The 18850-nt window shown below is 25.7% G+C and overlaps 3 protein-coding genes across 4 annotated transcripts; 2 read left to right on the top strand and 1 right to left on the bottom strand.

Moving 5' to 3' along the window:
- Positions 1–2104: 2104 nt before the first annotated feature.
- Positions 2105–6472, bottom strand: LOC112592652 (queuine tRNA-ribosyltransferase catalytic subunit). 2 transcript variants are annotated; one of them, XM_025336814.1, is made up of 2 exons: positions 6388–6472; positions 2105–3425 (listed from the first exon to the last, which is right to left on the bottom strand). In XM_025336814.1, the coding sequence occupies exon 2, from the start codon at positions 3374–3376 to the stop codon at positions 2198–2200; it is 1179 nt and encodes a 392-aa protein (XP_025192599.1). In that variant the 5' UTR covers positions 3377–3425; positions 6388–6472; the 3' UTR covers positions 2105–2197. The 2 variants fall into 2 exon arrangements, with proteins under 2 accessions (XP_025192599.1, XP_025192591.1); XM_025336806.1 differs by lacking the exon at positions 6388–6472 and adding an exon at positions 4808–4920.
- A 156-nt stretch (positions 6473–6628) lies between these two features.
- LOC112592646 lies at positions 6629–11452 on the top strand. Its single transcript, XM_025336798.1, has 10 exons — positions 6629–6789; positions 7508–7779; positions 7843–8039; positions 8366–8443; positions 8649–8738; positions 8802–9016; positions 9608–9717; positions 9784–9944; positions 10017–10175; positions 10240–11452. Exons 1-10 carry the CDS (start codon positions 6779–6781, stop codon positions 11074–11076), a joined length of 2130 nt encoding a protein of 709 aa, XP_025192583.1. The 5' UTR covers positions 6629–6778; the 3' UTR covers positions 11077–11452.
- Positions 11453–14599: 3147 nt separating this feature from the next.
- Positions 14600–16873, top strand: LOC112598720 (cytokinesis protein sepA-like). The gene is made up of 8 exons (XM_025345292.1): positions 14600–14695; positions 15162–15204; positions 15377–15423; positions 15523–15703; positions 15792–15838; positions 15900–16152; positions 16210–16272; positions 16349–16873. Exons 1-8 carry the CDS (start codon positions 14600–14602, stop codon positions 16819–16821), a joined length of 1203 nt encoding a protein of 400 aa, XP_025201077.1. The 3' UTR covers positions 16822–16873.
- Positions 16874–18850: the final 1977 nt, after the last annotated feature.

Consider the following 18850-nt stretch of genomic DNA (forward strand, 5'->3'; position numbering starts at 1 on the left):
AATGATATAATCATGATTTAGATGATAATTGCTATTCTAATTCCGATAGGTGCTTTGTGCCCATATTATTCAATTTCACTTGCAATGATTAATACAAGTATATCATACACAAACGGTATCGCTTTTATTTCATAATTGTTTTACAAAATTTTAAAATATTTAATTCAAATTTAATTTCTTACATATCATTTGCGTTCAGATTTACTCGCAGCAGGTTTTGTTTCGTAATAACAAAATAAAATATTTTATAGACATATTGTACGTCGTTAACAAAAAAAAAAAAAAAAATCTCGTGAAATTGGGACCACAATATTTTTTCTACTGGTAATTTTCAACAACATGTTAAGTTCTTAGCAATTTTTTTTTTATTTTATTAAATATTATTATTTGTTTTGAAAGTTTTAAGTTAAACACGTATTGTTTAAAATCTAAATCTGTGATACAATAGAAAGGGACGATTTTTGAAATTAACAACTGCTTTAAAAGGGTAATTATTTTTAATGATTTAATTTCTTAAGCTTTTAACGTCATGCTGTCCAACACCTAAACAAGTAATATAAAAATTAATATTTTTCACTCAAACATCGAAATATTCACTATTAAAATGCCATTGACAACTACCTAGGTATATTTAGACATTTAGTTATATTAATAAAATAATAATAATAATATGTACTGTAATTCAGAAAATAAAATATAACTAAATAATAACTCATAGTTTACAGCAGCACTTGATTTAAAATACTCGTAATCATATTTTTCGTAGGTCATCATCATTTTATAACGGATATGTAATCCCAGTAGGCTACCTAAAGATCAAAGTTATTAAATCATGTTTAAATTATGGATGTCAACATGTATTTAAAACAAGTACATACAAATTATATTACAGCAAAACTGTTATAGAATACCCATAATATAGTTTGTACAAGTATTTTATATCATTGTTCAATATAATATATTTTGTTTTTCATTATGTAGATCTTTTATTAAAATAAATAATTGTTTTAATTAGTTATGTCTTTCCACATAGCAAAAATATTATTATTTTTGTTCCTAAAATATAACTTGTAATGTTAAAATTTTTGTATATCAATAACGCATATTACTATAGTTGTAAGCAAAAACATCTGTAATTTTATATTTAATATTTTGTGTGCGTAGAATTTAAATTAAAAAAACAAAATTAATACAAAAAAATCATTGACTACTATTCACCTATATACATAGGTACAATATTATATAAACAATAATTTATATCCTAAAATAAGGTGCTTTTTTTGTGTATGACTAAAATTATGCATGTTTAAAATTAATCTATAACAATATAAATATTTGAATGTTTAATTTGTATTTTATTTCTATTTTATACCTTGGCTTAAAGTCAGTATTTAGAAATCCAACTTAGTTATAACCAATAAGGTAAACCTTGATTTTCATTTTTTAAACACCATAACCATGAACAATAGTGGGAACCAAACTGATTGAACATTAATTTACACTCAAATAAATATTAAAGGTTTTCTTTTTGTCTTATAGTTGTTTTTTTTAATTATTTGATTTTGCAGTTCATAAGTTTTTTTAATTGTGAAGTCTATTTTAAACTCATTTTTAAATTTGTAGTTACAGAATAATAACCTAAGTCTTACTTAACTAGTCATTAAGTAATTTCCAATAACCAGCTTTAAGCCTTATTTTGAATCGATGATTTATATTTAACAGTATAATGAATCATTATTTTACTTATTATATATGATAGATAATTTAATATAAATATACAATGATGTTAAATGATTTGAATTGAGAGGTATTCATCACAGTAAGTACCTACAAATTAAAATTTGGAATAGACCTAAACAATATTGTACAAAGGTTTTAAAAGGTTTATTCAATTTTGTACATTTCAAATAAAAAAGTTAATAGTAGAATTGAATTGTTAACAAAATTTAAAAAAATCATATGCCTCATAAATTATGTTAAATTTATAATTTTAATTTTCGAATACAAATCTTATAAATTATACTAAAAATAACAGCCTAATTTACTAATTTATATAATTTACATCTCCATAATTAAATACAATTATATTATATTAATAGTTCATTGGTAGTTAGTGTGTTAATTTTCAATTAATGAAAATTATGAAATTAAATAATATTGTACAGTTTATAGAACTAAGTGCTTGCAATGTTTATTTTTATTTTAGTTCTATATTCACTGATTGTAGTGCATCAATACACCACTGTGGATAATTATTATCTGGATACATATCAACCATAAATTGCTGGACAAATTCCGGAAATTTGTTTACCTTAATGCTTTCTCTAATGCCTTTCATCAACTGCATTTGATAATTAAGATTATGCACTGATAATAAACTGCAAGAAACAGCTTCAGTACTAACAATCTGATGTATGTATGCTCGAGTATATGTCTTACATGTTGAACAGATACAATTTTTTTCAATTGGTCCAAAATCCATTTGAAACTTTTTTTGTCTTAAACTAATTTGACCATTTGAAGTTAATGCACAACCAAACCGAGCTGTTCTTGTTGGAAATACACAGTCAAACATGTCAGCTCCTAAAGCAGAACAAATTACTAAATCTACTGCAAATCCGACTCCCATCACATATTTAGGTTTATCTCCAGGTAACATTTGAGTAGAAAGAAGAACCATTTTCCAGAAATCTTCTTTAGCTTCCCCACCACTAAGACCACCTATAGCATAACCATTTACTTTTCTTTCTAAATGTAAATTTGCACTTAACTTTCTTAAATCTTCAATAAGACCTCCTTGAACAATAGGAAATATATTTTGTTCATTAGGTCTTTCATGAGCACTTAAACAACGATCTAACCAACGTGTTGTCCTGTATGTAGCTTCTTCCATTCTTTCGTTGTCTTTTGAGGTAGTTGGCACGACATCATCTAACTGCATTATTATATCTGCACCAATTGCATTTTGTATTTGAATAGACTTCTCAGGAGTTAACAAGCTTTTTGTACCATCATAAGGTGATTCAAAATTAACACCCTGTTCATTAATATCAGCCATATGTAACAATGAGACCATTTGAAAGCCTCCAGAATCAGTGAGTAGAGCACGTTTCCAACCCATAAAATTATGAAGTCCTTTGGCTTTTTTCAATAACTCAACTCCAGGACGTAATCCCAAGTGATAAGTGTTTCCTAGAATAATTTGACAGTTCATATCTTCCAGCTGTTCTGGTAAAACAGATTTAATAGATCCTTTGGTACCAACAGGCATAAACACTGGTGTTTCTACTGTATAATGTGGTAATTTCATTAAACTAGTACGAGCTCGTGAAGTACTGCAGGTGGCAATCACGTCAAATTGCAAAGGTTTTTCCATTTTAAATTGTTTTTAATAAGTTTTGGTTTGAACTGACTTGAATAATTTTCTGAAAGAAAAAAAATATAATCAACATATTTTTACTTTAAGCTTTAAAATATTTTGATTGGTAAGATACACATACATTTTTTTATAAACATATATAATTTTAAGTGTTAGTAAAAATATATTATTACTTTAATAGGGAAAATTATTTATAACATAAAAATAAAATTTAAATAAATACTAAATTAAGATGCAACAAAGATTAATACATAATAAATAAAACATTAATATTTTTACCATTTATATATTCTATCTACCCCAAGAAAATAGCAACCTCATGTGCCACATGAATAAAGCAAAATATAGTTAATAAACCTATTCATTTTTTAAAATTTTTTTTTTAATATGTTTAAGGTATTTAAATACCTAATTTAAAATTGTAAAATAAATGATTTTGTTTCAAAATAAAAGTAATTTTAATAAAATTATAAATTCATTTTTTTAAATAATTTATTTACATAAATAATTAATACTTCTATCAACCAGATAGTAAATAGTGATAATCAAAATTTAATAGTCCCACCATACTCAGCGTAAAAATATGTATTTACCAACTCATTTTTATTGAAACCACAATAAAAAAAAAAAAATCCATTCACTTGTTTCTTTAAATTATTATTATCTTTATTCCATAAAGATATAACTTCCAATGTAAAGAATAGTGTTCTATTCAAACACTTTCAGATTCAGTGCTTCAAGACAAATATAAATTGAAAAATAGGCTTAGTATAAGTGCAATTCTGTTAAAAATAGTTAACACTAAATACTTAGAAATACCTATAAAAATGTTCTTTGATAATAATAAAATCAAGAAAAAGGTAAGAACAACATTGTATTAACAAATATTTAAAATTTTAAAAATTATTTTTTAGGGATTATCAAAAGAAACACTTTTTTAAACATTGATAATTATTTTAAATTTAAATGTATACACTTCAGAACTCTGTAGTATTTTGAATATAATTTTTAAACTTAATGAAATAGTGTAGCTAAATTTAACTGATTGTATAAAATAGAAACCTAAATAAAATGTCATAAAAACATATATTTTTGAGTTTATTTTAAAATATATAATCAAAATATTAATAAAATTGGGATTTTTACTCTCTAGCCACAAAAATAACTATGCTGTCATAAATAGTAAAATAGTAAAATTGTTAATTGATTTTATTCCAAAATTACAAACAACACATTGCAAATGATTGTTTACTCGTGTACAAATGGATTCAATTACTTCAATTATCAAACACAGTAATAGGTACTTATTAATAAGACTCCTAAAATCTTATTTACTAAAAATCTGTAATTATTAACATTTGCATTTAGATTAAAGATATTGTAATTAATTCTATACTCGAACCAAAATATAATTAATAAGTTACTTACATATGTAAACAAAAGCGTATTAGTCAATCTCTACCAACAGAAAACAAATTTAATTATGAAACATATTCATCAAATCCAATTTAAAACAAACATGTTAAATATATAGTGTTGTGTCAAAAATTGATAGATAATAAATTGAAAAATAAATTCTACACGTATTTTTTTGATTTTATTTCTAGATATAAAATATTCAGCAATATTCAAATAACAATAAACGGTAAGAATGATATAGCCTTAAGCAACAAACAAAATAAATAATAATTGTTATATTCTGCGATATTGTGCTTATTTCTTATCAATGAGCAAGAATATTGATAAAAGTTATCAATATCCGCCAACCAATAATCGCACATGGAAACCACATGTGAAGCAACCGGTTCTGGACTTATGTGTAATGGATTAAATTTTAAATATATATTGTATGTTTATTTAGCCTAAAAGTCCAAAAATCTAGTCAGTTAAATATTCTTTATCGTTACGATGATATCAACTATAATATGTCTACATCCTTAAATTAGGTATTTGCCATTTGATCAATTATGCCATACACTTTAATATCATACACGAACCAAGATAAATTATATTATGTTTATATTACGATGTGGACAAGATCTGGTTTCTTCGGTTTCTTGATGTTAATAATTATAAATGAATATCTTATTAAATCAATATTACACTGTGTAAAAATAAATTGAATAAAATATATTTTAATAAATGATTATTAATTATTATAGTATTATTAATGTAAATACTGATCACCAGATAGGTACACGGATTTTTTGTACCCTTTTTGTATCCGATCAATGGAGTCGGGAACCAATACTTTATGTCTTCATAAACTTATACATTCTCGTGTAATAAGAATTTACAGTATTTATTTAGAACAAACTACAAAGCGATGTATAGAATTAGATAATAGATATAATAATATGTCTTAGACAAAATAAATTTCGATTTTCGTTGTAATTTGGTTGTACTTTAGAGGCGTACGCGTATCCCAAAGAAATATTAGGTCCACCACTAGTTCTTAAAATTGCAATTTTAATAAGTTTTTACACTATTAAAATGTAGACTATAAAAAAATATACACAAGTATTAAATCTTAGATACAATAATGTAAATTTTGAATTTTAAAATACTTTTAAATCCTAATATGCATAGTTTAAAATTTAAAAAAAAACCTACATAGAGACTTTTGATGATATTCTCCTTTTACATATTTTAATTAGTCGATTCACTCAAACACTTATAATAATTAATTAAAACGATCCTAAAATTATTCTGAGTAAATAATAAGAAAATAATATCGTAATATGCTAGTAAACGGTAAACGTTTTCCAATTATTCATTTATTCCATAATCGTAATTACTAATTTGTAATATCCACACGAATGCAATTTATATTTAGATTCTAGACCCAAATGTCCATTATCCAAGCATAATATTTTAGACAAATTTATAATTGAATTGTTAATAATAATTTTATCTATAAACATTATAAACATGAAATAGCCGCAGAGAATAAAAATAGACAATGTAAACACGAAATCGTGGAAATATAAAAGTTATTAGTTTATTACCCACGTTGAATGTTGATAAATTGTGTTCACCGAGAATAATTGCGATTCATCAAAAGTGATCACGAAACGTAAACAATAATTAATGCATTTACTATTTCATTTCTTTTCTACAAATAAATAGTTCTATGTGTAGACTGTAGAGCCGTGTAAATGCAGTTTGTTTGGTTGATTTATTATGTTTTCTTGAAGTGCGCACACTGATTCTTATCATGTAATTCTCGTTAAACTATAACTATAATCGTAATTTGTAAAACCATAGCATTCGGCGGCATTATTAAAATATTTTATTAATTTCCAAGTTGCCAATTGTTGAGTTTTTATATTTTGGATTGAATTATTTAATTTCGAAACTTTCGTGTCTAACTTTTCTCAAACCTGATCGGATTTAATAATGTCACCCAAGTGAGTATAAGACATTATATTCTATGTATATACTAAATAATAAATTTATGTCTGTGTATTATAATAGACAGACATTTCTTCTTCTTCTTCTTCTTTGGTCCAACTTTTAGTTGTTTTTTTTTGAAGGGGGACTAGCATTATCTAAAGTAAGGTTTCGCATCCATCTGTACCTCGGTTTCTTTTTCCAATGTCTATGAATTGAAGGGTTATTGAAAACTACAGGACTTAACCATTTAAAGCCCCCAAGAATAATATCCTGTGTATATAACATATACCAATATTAATGTAATCTAATTGTCATATTGTAATTTATATCCACAATGTTGTTTAGCTGGGCTTGCCATTAGTCCCAGTCTTAATAGTAAGCATGTCCTGGTGTCATTAATTTTGTCCTGGTTTATGGAAGCTGAGAGAATTTTATCTAAAAATTAAGAATAATACAGCTGTATTGAAAAAATTCATTCAATGGAAAAGTATCAATATTCGCTTATTACTAATAATAAATGTAAATGTAGTTTATGTAAAAAATTGTATTGGTTAATACATTTTTCAATAAAATCATAAATGTATGGAAATACCATTTAACTAAACTAAAAGTGAAAAAGAAAAAGATAATTCAATATGATGTCCCAGTTTGGTGATTTTAAAATCTAGCAACCCTTTATATAGTTAAAAATATATTTTGACATAATTACATTTTATTTGTTTTATATTGAAGGAAACGACGTGGAGGGTCAAGAGGTCGTGGTAGAGGTATAGCGAAAAGAAGAGGACCAAAACCTCGTCAACCTTTGTCTTCAGACACTCCTACTGCAGATGATACCGATGCCGAGGGTACGTCCACGGATGGTAATGTGTCGTTCAAACAGAGGAGGTCACCTCCACAGTCACCAACCAGAAAAAAACATGCTGATTACAGTGAAGAGAGAGAGCTATCATTACCGCGATTAAAACCTACTGTCATTCCAGAAAATTCTACATTCCTATCAAGTAAAAATACATTTAGAGAATTTTTTTATTCTTGTAGGTATATTAAGAGTTTTGTTGTTTTAGTGCTGGACCGTGATAACAAATCTGACTATATAATGACAGATGACGAATTGGACCATATTCAATGGGATCTTGAAGCAATGTTAACTAATGTAATTGTACGCAGAAATACAATAAGAGATGAACTAAGCACTTTTGCATCCATGCAGTTTGCTCGCTCTCTACATCGTATGGCTAAAAACCCTAAACTTCCTACAATTGTAAGTTTATTTGTTGTGGAGCATTATATTTCTTTAGTATTATTGCTAAAATAAACATACTCAATATTTATTTAAGGGAATATTTGTATTTATTTATTTTTCATTATTATTACTAATTAGCTTTTTTACCCAATGCTCGAACATCATATAAAGTTTGTAATATATAATAAAAAATATAACTCAATAAGTATATAAATATTAATGAAATATTTAATATTTTACAAACATATTTAAAATTAAAATATCAATACATAATATTGAGATACCAATTAATTTAGAAAAAAATAAAAATTTTAAATTGATGTTATGTTTATTAATTTTTACAGAGACCAAGAGCTGCTGCTGAAATATCACCTGTGAATGAATGTCGTAAGATGAAGGTTGAATTTGACCCTACTAGCAAAGTAATTTTATTTATTTATTTTTTTAATTTCTACACTTTATTCAAGTTATAATAAACTGCTCAAGCATGTGCAATGTCTACACAGATCAATCTGTATGCACGAAAGTAATTAACTTTTAATATCCAAAACAGTGAATCATAATGGATACTTATTTATACTTAAGTATATTAAATATAATTATTTAATTTTAATCAATTTATTTTAGGAACTTCCGCCAAGCAAAACTGAATCAGCAAATAAATTTTGGTCATTGGTTGAACCATATCTGGCACATGTAAAGAAAGAAGATCTCAAAGTAAGAGTATATTTTTATTTTTTATTTTTATATTATGTTATTTGAATGTAACTTAATTTTCAGTGGTTAGATGATCTAGTTAAATCGTATAGCCCCAGTAAAAAATTGTATGAAATTCCACCTTTGGGTGAACATTATGCAAAAACTTGGGCTAAAGAAGAGTTAGAAATGCAAAAACAACAATCATCATGTTCTCCACGTCCGCCTAAAAAACTTAAATTTGCTGAACGTATAGCCCCTGATGTTGTAGAACTAGTGGATAAAGCTAATTCTGCTATGTAAGTTGCATTTTGAATGTTAAAATGTTGTAGGTGTGTATGATAAATAAAGTGGTTAAATTTTGTACAAAATTCCTTATATGAATACATGAAAAATATTGATTGTGTATTAAGGTATAGTAAGCGAATTGAAAACTGCAACTGATCACTGTTTATTGAAAACTAGTATATAGAAATAAATATTATATATTGTTAACTCTCATCAATGGTCCTAAGTTGTTAGGCACTAATTTTAATATATTAGTAAATATAGTTTTTGTTTATCAAATTTGATAAGTACTTAATTTTAAAAAAATATGTAAAAATTACTTCAAGTTATAAAAATTAATATTCTCACTTCAAAATTTAAATCTGGAATTATCTGTTTTATAATTTAGCGTTTAAATTAATTATATCTAAAAGTTATCTAGTTATCAGTATAATACTAACTTAAGTAATTTTATACTTGCCATTAATTTAATGTTTAATCACAAAATGTCCATATTCTTCTACACTATCATAAATTCATTTTTTATCTAATACAAAATTCAAAGCAATATAACTGTTATTTTATATTTATGAATTGTTTTAAATGATTTTTAATTATTATAGACAGGATGGTAATGTATATATGCCAGTGTATCAAAGAGTTGTAACAGCTCTTTTAGATCATTCAAATAATTCCTTAGATGATGCTGAAGAAAATTTTCCAGAATATGATGGTGAATTATTTACTTAAATACTTGTTCATAAAAATAATTCATAATCATTTGTTTAACTATTTTAAGATGTTGAAGAAAAACCACAAGAAATGAGTAATGTTTGTAAAGAATTTTATGCAGAACAAAGTGTCAAGAAACAATTGAATAAATTAGGGCTCATTGGTCGTAATTCTAAACCGGTACCATCACCGGAAGATTCGCTGCCTTCTTTGGCTATAGCTGATGAGGTATTTATCAAAATACTTTATTTAAAATGTTTTCTTATTAAATTTTAATTTTATGCAAACATATTACTTTAGGAAAATGATGAAGTTTTAGAAGAACTAAACAAGTGTGATAATGCATTAGCTCAATTAAGAGAAATGAACAAAAATCATTTAACTCTCTTATTGGGAAGATGTCGTAAAGATTATTATCAACAACTTATAAAAAATAAAATTGAAAAAGTAAATAATGAGGTATGTTGAATGTTTGTACCAAATATCTAAAATCTAGATATTAAATAATAGCTATTTGTTTTAGATTTTAAATTTTAAGACTCAGCAAAATGAAACATGGTCAAAGGAAAAAAAAATTGCTCAAATGTCTGAAGAAGATGATGAACTGCATTTTTTACTAAACCAACGTAGCAATTATCTTGGACAATTGCAATCACTGACATCTGAATTCAATAATTTGAACTTTAGTCCATCTATTTCAGACGATTCAGAATCGAGTGATGAAAACTGCGAACCATCTAATGTACATATTAAAACTGAACCATCTGAAAATGATGCTAGCGTAAGAATGAACAATCTAATAAATGATGATTGCCAGGTTGAAGAAAGTGTTGAAATTAATATTAAAAATGAAATTATTAATGAGAAAATGGATGTTGAAGAATCTAATGACAATAATAAAGGTAAAGAATATGATGAAAATGTTGTTAATGAAGAAGTTCATGCTGAAGAAATAGAAATGACTGTAAACGAGGAAAATCAAACAGAAAAGGACAACGAAGTAAAAATTAACCAAGAGGAGCAAACAGAATTGCAAACAAATGTTAAGGTCAATCCTCTTGTTCAGATTAAAGAAGAAGAGAGTAGTTGTTCAGAGAAATTTACTGTTGAACGACGGCGAAGAAAGTCTAAAAAACATAATTCTGAAAGTGAACAAACATCCAAAATTGAATCAAGAAAACCAATTAAAATTAAACAGGAACCTGCTGACTATGATCTTGAATTAGATTCTTCAGAGGATATAATTGATGGTGTAAAAAGAGAGCTTCGACCTAGAAAGTTAAATGAACCACACATTTATTTTGAGCCATATGATGGTTCTACAAGCGAAGGAAGTGATTTTACTGATCTGTCAGATTAATTTTAATACTAAGCATACAACAAGTTGCACACTAACAACTTAAGTATAGCAAAGGTCTCACTATGTATAATGTATAAAAAAAAGTTGAAGTCTGATTAATTTTTTCTTTTTTACAATATGTACATAATTTTACTGCATCAGAGTATAAGATGAATCAAGTAAATTAAAATAATGATAATTAATAAGAGATAAAAATACAATATTTTGCTTTCATTTTTAACTTCATGCCATACAGACACAGATTGTTATGTATAGTATCAGATAGATACACATAGTCTGTCAAGTGCATTAGCCGTTAATTCATAATTCTTAATTTTGTTTATTTTTTGTAGTTTTCAAAACTAGCCAAATACTATAAAATTATATTATAGTAGCCATTAACAAAAATATTTATAAGTGTATTAATATCTAGTACTTATTATGTTAAATATTAAATTAAAAATGTATTAATATATCCATTTGTTCAACAATTTACATTTTAAATTTTTATCTTGTTTTTATTATGCATTTAATTTGTATACTTTATTCTTAACACTAAGGTAGTTCATTTTTGAAAGAAAACATATGTTTTTGTTTTGTTATAATTTGAGATAAAATTCTGTACAAACTGGTATAAAATATAAAATATTTTAAAGTATTAATTTATAATAATTAATATTGCACTATAAATAATTTACTATGCCTACACTTATCAAGTTCAGGAACGTACCTGAAGGTAGCCAGATTTTGTTGGGCAATGATCAGGAAACACCTGTCTATCATTCCTCGTCAATTCAACTATTTGTATGCTTGTCAATTACCATGTAGTAAAGCTGTGAATTTGCACATGTTGTGGACATTTCTTGAGTTGAATATGGAATATAATATACTTAAAAATGGGTATATATCTAAAGCCTAAGTTTTTGTGATCATAGTTTGATGTATATTTATGCTCAAAATTTGTTTACATACGTAAAAAGTATAAAATTATATTTAAATTAGTAAATTACATTAAAAGCAACCTTAAGAACCAACCATAAATATTTTCATCAAAAATTGTATTATAAATATCCAATAAAATATATTTACAAATTATACCTATCATAATATTATAATAACATTTTTCTTTATATTATTATTTTCACTAAATTAAGTAAGAAATCAATATATTTTTATTTTAATGTAAATTTAATATGTCGTAGCAGTAACTTTGGTATACTAGACACCTGCTATACAGTGATTTTTATCTAGCAAGTAGCAACTTATAGATAGATACAGTGACACCGATGTCATCTGAAATACCTATGAGTAATACCTTTATTAATAAGAAATATATACACTTCTACATAAATTCTTATGTAATAATACTACAAAAGTTAATATAATATTATGTAGGTATATATATATATATAATGTATAATATGTTTTAATTTTTAACCTATGCTTTAACTATGTGCCATGGCAACATGATTAAATGTTAAATGTTGAATAGGTATAGGTAGAATTACCTACTACTTACCTATATTATATATATATACATAAATATTTATTTTATTAACTGTAATTATTTTTAATATTAACTATAAATGTTTAAAACTGGTCAAGTTAATCATTTTTTTTTCAATTAGTTAAATTTAAGTTATTTTAATTCAAAAACTAACTAAGTTTGACTAAAAATTGGTTTCTGAAATTTACCAAATTTCTAACTTAATTAGAAATTGGTTTGGTGAAAACACTAACTGAAGTTAGAGTAGAAGTTGTTATTATTTTTTTAATTTACATTTCAAATCTATATTTTTAAAAAACCCATTTTTTTCAAATTGAATGTATTACATAAATCAATTATAAAGCAGGTAGGTATTTAAAAAGTAACTTTCCAACTTAAATTTAACTTTCTAACTAGTTAGTACCCAGTTTTGCAAATAGTTCATATTTTATGTTAATACACAATACTTTATATTATGATATATTTACGTATCAGCTATCCCAATTCCATAATCCTAGACCAATTGGATGATTATACTTTTAAGGATAATAATATATCAATAATAAATAATAATTACGATATGAATAGCAATAAATGAAATACATTGTGTAGTAAATATTACGCACAGCATTGTGGCATACTCGTACACCATATTTCCGTGCACAAATAGCATGCCACAATACCTATGCAGTAAATACTATTTTTTTTTTTTTTTTTTTTTTTTTTAATAGCGCAGGAATGAACATTGTACTTAAGCTATCGGGGTACAAATTGATAATATTTCTGGTTGCCACTTTTTCCCTAATGCTTATTATTTTATAAAACTAATAAAGTTTAACTCTTTTTATAAGTAAGGACATAATTTGGTTATGAGTACCTACACATAACTAATGGCCATGTATTATACGGTTAAGCATAGACCTATAGTTTATAGGTCTATGCAAGTATATACTATTAAACAACAACGTTTTACGTTAATAAATAAATTATTATAAGGTAATATTATTTATGATAAATCTTATATAATATATTAATATAAGAGTTTGTATTTTCAAATTCTCTAAGTTTGGTCCATTGTTTCAATCAGTGCATTCACATTTTATTTGAAATTTGTTTTTAATCTGGGTTTTTATATTTTCATATGTTACGATATTTAGTATGATATGGTTGTTTGGTTGTGCAGTTTCTTTTGTTGCTTGATCCGCCATTTATTTCCCTTTTAGATTTCTGTGGACCGGTACCAAAATGAAAGTGACATTTATTCCCCTAAGTTTTAATTCATTGGTTTTTTTCTGAATGATTTCAGCGATGTCTGCTGGGTTTGATGTATTTTCTAAACTTCACAGTATACTCATTAAGTCAGTGAGTATCAGGTTGTTTGTTAACTTTTTATCTTATTTTTGAATTTACTCTGTTATTTTGAAGACAGCTACCTATTGCTTCGGCGGAAAATTTGGAGTATTTGTTTGGCAATCTATATTTAATTATTGTATCTGAGTGTATAGTTTCAATAACTAGTATTTATAATACATAAATATAATATTATATTAATGTTATCGGAGAATAGAATTTTTTCCAGTTTTGAAAATACTTAACTCATAGAATCATTCCTAATTAGAGAATACTCCTATATTTATTAGCTACCTATTAAATTTATTGATTAAAAATATGGCATATTTCTATGCAATAGTTTTTACTTGTTCGAGATATTTTAAAACGTACAATTATACTATTTAAGTGATACATATATTTATCTGATATAGACGTTATGTATAGATATATAGATTTTTAAAACAATATATAATTAGAAATGAGATACAAAATATACATTATTTAATTAAATTAAACACTTGACAAATTAAATTATAATTATTTGTCATATTTTATCTCATTATCTGGTTTAAATATTAAATCATAAGAATATTATGATAATATTATATATACAAATTCATCACTATGAATAAATGAATAAACAAATATAAATTGTTAAATATTTCATTTCAAATGTATTTATCGAAAGGATTTATAATCAGTTATCCATTTTTAAGTATCGTCGAAATGTTTAAAACAATACGCTATTACATATCAACTTATTGTGGGTTCGCAGTATCATCTGACAATGATTGTAACCTGCAGAGGAAGGAGGATTTAGAGGTAAACAAAATAAAATATAAATGTTATAATTTATAATGTAATAGTGTAGCATACCATACTAGATGTAGCCCGGGTTTAGAAAAGATATAGGAATGATTTTTAATCTATATTAAATGATTAAATATTGAAATAAAAAATGTATTTATGCATTTTGTTTTTCATAAGATATATTTTGCGTATTTCATAATTTTAAGAAAGAGCTTTAAAAATTCATAATTATTTATAAGTCAGTCAAAATTTATTTTAAAAATTGAGTGAGAACAAACTCCAAACCAATTTTTTTAAATAACTGATAATTATTATTTTGCATAATATCTTCCGACGTTCAATAGTAATGTTTGTGAATATTAAGTTATGAAAATTCCAAACTTTTGAAGATAGGTAAATAAATGTATATAAGGAAATATAATGTATCGTAATAATATATAATAAACTAAAAACTAATGTTTTTCATTTCTATCGTTAGGATGAGGAGTTTTTTGATGCGGAATCTGGAAGTGAACTTCCGAGTATCTACAAAAAAATACCTGATAATATTTTGGAATTACATAATGAAAAAAACTTATTTATGGAGAAAAATATTAAAAAGATAAAAAGTTAGTTTTTTGCTTTAAATTCAAATTAATATAATGTAAAATATTTTTTGATTAAAAACGTCTCGTATAATTTAATATTTTCTAGAACTGTATAGAGGCGAAGAAGAAGTACAAACATCTAAAGAATTAAAAGTATCGAACAAATAATTATTAAATATTAATTACATGAATAATAATCATTATTAATCATATTGATATTAATTATTTTATTGGTTTTGATTCAATTTGCAGTTGCAACGTTTAGATGAACGTTGCCCAATGAACTTAGCAAAAACACTTGATGTTACGGACATGCGTGGACTGCTTGAGACTGTTCAGAAATTACAAACAAACTTAGAAAAGCAACAATCAATAATTGAAAAAAAGAATAGTTATAAAGATCGTTTAAAGGACAAGATTAAAGAATTAGAAAGTTAGTTTTTTTTATGTATTTTAATTATAATGAGAAGTGTGAAATATTTTTTAGTTAAAAATAATTTATATTATTCAATGGTTTTTAGAACAATATAAAAGCGAAAAAGAGAAAAAGAGATCTCAAGAATTACAAGTATTAAACAAATAATTGTTGAATAATAATGAATAATAATTCGTTTTGATTTAATTTTCAGTCACATCATTTTGAAGAATATTCCTCAATGAATTTAGCTCAAACAAGAAAAGTCAAGGATATGCGTGAACTGTTAGATACTGTCCAGAAATTGAAAAATGCCGTGGAAAAGCAGCAATTTAAGATAGAAAAAAAGAAAAATTGTGATGAAGAATTAAAGAGTTTAAAATTAGATATGAATACTGTTAATAACAATTTAAACACTATGATTGCAAATGTCAACGATCTTAGAATTCAGATGATGTTTATAGAAGGTAGTATAATCAGAGATAACAAAATTAAGCTTTAAATTTAAACTAACGATCGTTTAGGAAACAACAAAACTTCCAATAGCAAGATTGACAAACTGAAGAGTCGAATCAGAATCCTTGAAAGTAATTAAGAAAATATTAGATTATTATATTACATAATCATTAATTATGCTTATGTGGGATGTGTGTGTGTGTGTAGGAGAAGTAACGAACAATTCTGTAAACATAATTGGAATGAGTTATTCTTATCAGTCTAATCAAGCATTGCCGTCGACTAGACTGAATTTAGGAGCAACTGTTTCGTTAGGAGAGAACAATTTTCAATGTATCCCAACAAACATAGTAATGTCGCCTTCATCAATGACGACAATGAAGTCAACATCGCCACCCCAAGTTCCGAATCTACCTCCACCACCACCGAAAGTTCTGAATCTACCTCCACCACCACCACCAACTCCAATTTCGGCAGTTTTTGGACCGCCACCACCACCCCCACCCCCTCCAGTAAAGTCTAGTTTACCATTAACTTGTACCGAGAACAAAGAAACAACAGCTAAACCTGACAAAACTACTCCAATATACTATAGAATACCAATAACAGAGGAAATTCTTAAGTCTGTTGTTCTAAAACCCCCCGGCCAAAGAAAGTTCCGTAAAAAGTTTTCGACGTGATACCAAACGACGACAAAATTAAACGTTCGATGATAATGATTGTACAACGTTGTTAACGGTTACATATGTATAATTATTCATTATAACATACATTAAAATATTCATTGATTATAAATTATTATAATGGTTGTTTTAATTATATGCTGACCAAAGCAATGCAAATCAATGAAAAAGCGCGTGCCAGTTATATTCGATAAGAATGAATTGTGATAAATTTAACAAAGTAAAATTAAGATGACCATGATGAAAAAGTTTAAAATTGATAGCGAAAAATTGTAAATTTTATTCTTAAATTTTTAAACTTTCTTCTTCTCTTAAGTCAAAAGTGAGTTTCTGGAGGTCGAATTCACATAGACTTTCGCTTCTGTCCAATTACTTAAATGTATATAATATGTATAAAGGTAATGATAAATTGTAAATGATTTAATACATTAAATTTTATATACATAGTATACCTAGTATAAATTATAAAATGAAGTTGCTTTTATTTTGTTCGTAATAAACTCCAAAATGGCTGAATAGGTTTTGATATGGTTTTCGCTGTTGGAAAAGCAATTAACTGAAGAAAGTATATGCGTATACCTAGTTTATTCGTGTAACTTAATTAATAATATTGTTATGATACAACCAGATTTGTGCCTCAGAGTCGTATAGGGTATACAGTCATTTAAATAGTCATTAAATTATTGAATTTAATAATTATGAAAATAATTAACTATGAATAATATAATGAATCATGAAAATTATCAACTATAAATATAATGAAATATGAAAATTATGAATTTTAAATTATTTATATTTAATATTTGTTTAAACATAAAATAGAATAGTTATGATATCAAGAGTTGAATTTTAAATTGGCCTTAAAACAAGCACACTTTTTTGTTTGGAATTTGCTTTTACAATGGCAATTAAAAAAACTTTTCCTCCTTTTAATAAAGAAACAATTTGTATTAACGTTTTCTCAACTTCGTGTTTTACTCGATTTAATTTGATAAAATTCGAAGAAGTCGGTGTAGCGTTCTTTTTAATGTAGGTAGCTAAACGCATGCATTTAGTTGAAATATAATTGTATATTATTATTAATTATTATGAATAAACAACTAGGACACTAGGTAATTAACAACTGTGAGATATAAGATAGGTAACAAAATAGTTTCTATACTGGAAACACTAACGCGAGACGCGAGTTGGCCAGTTATTCGATAAGCAGTGGCGCAACTAGGGGGGTGCAAGAAGGTCTTTAGCACCCCCAAGTTAAAATTTAGCACCCCCTGTTTTTTTATATCTAACTATTATTGTTTTAGTGAAATACTATGAATTTTTGTTTTTAAATGATAGACAATTTCCTGGTTAAATGTATAACTATTTTGGTCGTATAATATAATTCGTTATAACTTATAATTAATTCCATATTCCGATATTTCTATAATTGTTTGACAATTAACGATAAAGTATTACGGATATATTGCATACGAGCTATTTTTAGCCAATAGATTGTATCAAAATCCCTAGTATATAATATTATATAATATTTCGTACACTGCAGTGGATTGCAATATTACTGTAAACCCGCATGAATTTTATAATAACATTTTATTGGGTAAATCTTTAATCATAATACATTAATGATTAATAATTAATATCAAATCTTGTTGACCGTCAACTGTCAAGACGTCAAGTCACTAGTCAGACATTTTGTCTATTTTTTGCGTTATTCGGTTAACACGTTTACATTTATTATTATTTTAAAATCTTCAGTTTATTTAAAAAAACTACAAACGTAGACTTAGATGACCCAGGTGTGCCATGTTCGTCGGGCACGTCAAAAAATATCATAGGCGTTAATGATTTATAATTGTATAGGGTATTTTAAGTGTAAAGCTTGATGTATTAAAAGCCGAAATGATGGTTGTTAATAATTGCCTAGCACCAAACTTTACACTAGAAGATATGAAAGAGAAAAAAAAAGATTCTTTATATAAACTAATGCAAATTGCTATCACAATTCCGGTAAGCTCTGCTACAT

This window comes from Melanaphis sacchari, unplaced genomic scaffold, assembly GCF_002803265.2.
Source record: "Melanaphis sacchari strain LSU unplaced genomic scaffold, SCAv2.0 Contig0_pilon_pilon, whole genome shotgun sequence".
Taxonomy (NCBI): Eukaryota; Metazoa; Arthropoda; class Insecta; order Hemiptera; family Aphididae; genus Melanaphis; species Melanaphis sacchari.